The sequence below is a fragment of the Antrostomus carolinensis genome, unplaced genomic scaffold (assembly GCF_000700745.2).
Source record: "Antrostomus carolinensis isolate BGI_N321 unplaced genomic scaffold, ASM70074v2 scaffold52451, whole genome shotgun sequence".
NCBI lineage: Eukaryota > Metazoa > Chordata > Aves > Caprimulgiformes > Caprimulgidae > Antrostomus > Antrostomus carolinensis.
Window position 1 is genome coordinate 1 of NW_010297226.1, and position 2,586 is coordinate 2,586.

General features: G+C 40.1%; 1 protein-coding gene across 1 annotated transcript in view; it reads right to left on the reverse strand.

The window, feature by feature from the left end:
- Positions 1-214: 214 nt before the first annotated feature.
- The window catches only part of PUS3 (pseudouridine synthase 3), a 3,612-nt gene continuing 1,240 nt past the window's right edge, over positions 215-2,586 (reverse strand). Inside the window, exons 2-4 of the mRNA XM_029083506.1 lie at positions 1,846-2,408; positions 590-811; positions 215-446 (exon numbers count right to left, since the gene is read on the reverse strand). Of these exons, the coding sequence (XP_028939339.1) occupies positions 215-446; positions 590-811; positions 1,846-2,408 (1,017 nt within the window). The remainder of the gene's footprint in view (positions 447-589; positions 812-1,845; positions 2,409-2,586) is intronic.

Sequence of the window (2,586 nt, forward strand, 5' to 3'; positions counted from 1 at the left end):
AGCCCCCCCCCACCCCAGGCCCACCCCACAGTGAAATGAGCGGCTCTGATGAAGGCTGAGACACCCCCCATCCCTTCCCAGACCAAGATACAACAGCACTCCATGAGATTTCTTAACATTTATTTAAAAAAAAGGGGGGGGTTGGGTTTTTTTCAATAAAAAAATAGCAAAGCGCCCAATTTCCCTTCTCCCCCTGAGGGGTGACCCCTCCCCATCACTCCATATCAACACAAACCCGCTTGGGAGGCTGTTCCAGGACATCGTGACGGTGGCTCCTCTTGATTTCAGGGGGCTGCTCCCCTCTGTCCCCTTTTTCCTCCAACCCTGGGGGGGTTTCGATCCGTCCCCTCCTCACAAAATGTTGGATTCGAGCTTCCAACCCCTCACACTTGGGACGGGACAGTAAAGGTTTGTAGGTACGAGCCTGGACACCTTCCACGAAACCACTGATCTGGTTGCAGAGTGGAGGCTTCATATCACCCCAGAGAACTGTCGTGCTGTTCCCCGAGCCTGTGATAAAATAAGAAAAAAGTAATTTAATCTAATTACCCCTTTCTTTAATTAATTTTTTTTTTAATCCCTTCATAACTCCAAAATATTCCCACAAAACCATCCCTTACTTTTCCCAGCTGGCACGGGAGCATCATCCAACCCTCGTAGCATGTTCCGTAGCACTTGAGTTTTAACGGCGTGGTTGGCCCAGAGTTGCTGGAGATGGGTCACGTTAAATTCCTGCACTTCTCGGTCGTAAAACCATCGAAGGTTTTCGAATTCGCAGTCGTAGAGGACGAGGGGAAACTCCACTGCCATGCTAAGGGAAAAGGAGAGAGAAAGAAAGCGTTATATTAAAAAAAAGGATAAACAGCGCATCAGCCTTTCCTTTCTGCTAAAAAAAAGGATGAAATTTTTTGAAATTTTACGAAATTTTTTCAGAATCTTACAAAATTTTTGCAAAATTCTACAAAATTTTTGCAAAATTCTACAAAATTTTGCAAAATTTGACAAAATTTTTGCAAAATTATACATATTTTTGCAAAATTCTACAAATTTTTTGCAAAATTCTACAATTTTTTCAATTTTTTCAAAATTCTACTAATTTTTTGCAAAATTCTACAAAATTTTTGCAAAATTCTACAAAATTTTGCAAAATTTGACAAAATTTTTGCAAAATTATACATATTTTTGCAAAATTCTACTAATTTTTTGCAAAATTCTACAAAATTTTTGCAAAATTTGACAAAATTTTGCAAAATTTGACAAAATTTTTGCAAAATTATACATATTTTTGCAAAATTCTACTAATTTTTTGCAAAATTCTACAATTTTTTCAATTTTTTCAAAATTCTACTAATTTTTTGCAAAATTCTACAGATTTTTTGCAAAATTCTACAGAGTTTTTTCAAAATTCTACAGATTTTTTTCAAAATTCTACAGATTTTTTGCAAAATTCTACAAAATTTTTACAAAATTCTAAAAAATTCTACAAATTTTTTGCAAAATTCTACAGAATTTTTACAAAATTCTACAAAATTTTTGCAAAATTCTACAAAATTCTTACAAAATTCTACAAAATTTTTGCAAAATTCTGCAAAATTCTACAAAGTTCTACAATTTTTTGCAAAATTCTACAAAATTTTTGCAAAATTCCTTTTTCCCTTAAAAAATGAATTCGTTTTAACCAAATACCAAGGACTAAAGCCATCCAAACTTTGTCTGAGGAGAAGAAAAATGAAATCCTTATGATCCTTACGAGCTTGCTTCCGTATTTTGAGACTTCCATATTGTAAGAGAAGAGTTTTCCGGCAGCGTTTTGCGCACAGCCGGGTTTTTCCGAGCTCTCCCTACCTGTACTGTGGTTTTCGGGGATTTTTCTCCACATCCAGCAGTTCATCGATGATCTCCGGGCTCTCCATCTTCTGCCCGATGAGGAAGAGGATGGCCATCATACAACGTACTTGGTGATACAAGAAAGCTTGTCCCGTCACTTCAAACTGGCACAGACTGAAAGGATCCCGCCGCTCCCCTTCTCCTCCTTTTTCCACCCAAGTTACTCCGGCGCTGAGAATGGTTCTCTGGAAATTGACCACTCCGTTGGCAACATCCATTTTACACAAATTCCGGAAATCGTGGGTCCCCACGTATTTCTGCGCCGCCACCTGCATGAGGGCCACGTCCAAATCGGCGCGGGGGAAGAAATAACGATAAGTTCTCTTGAGGCAACTGAAGCGAGCGCTGAAATCGGGTTCCACGGGGGCCCAGGCCAGCGCTCGGATGTCAGGTGGGAGCACCCTGTTTAAAATATGGGTGTAACGAAGCTCCTCTTCCTCACTTTTATCTTTGGAGTCACCTTCGTGCCCGTTGAGCTTCTTCCCCTCCACCAGATTCGAGCGGAGATCGAGGGAAATCACCTGCAAAGTGAGAAAAGCCAAGATGAGATCACAGATTGGGGGGGTGTATTCGGTGTCTCAAGCCAAATCTTCCTACACCGCTGCCAAATAAATTCAGCTGAATTTATTTCAGCTGTTGAAATTCAGGATCCTACAGATGAAGGTGGTTTAAATCAAACGATCTCACGGCGGGGGGAGG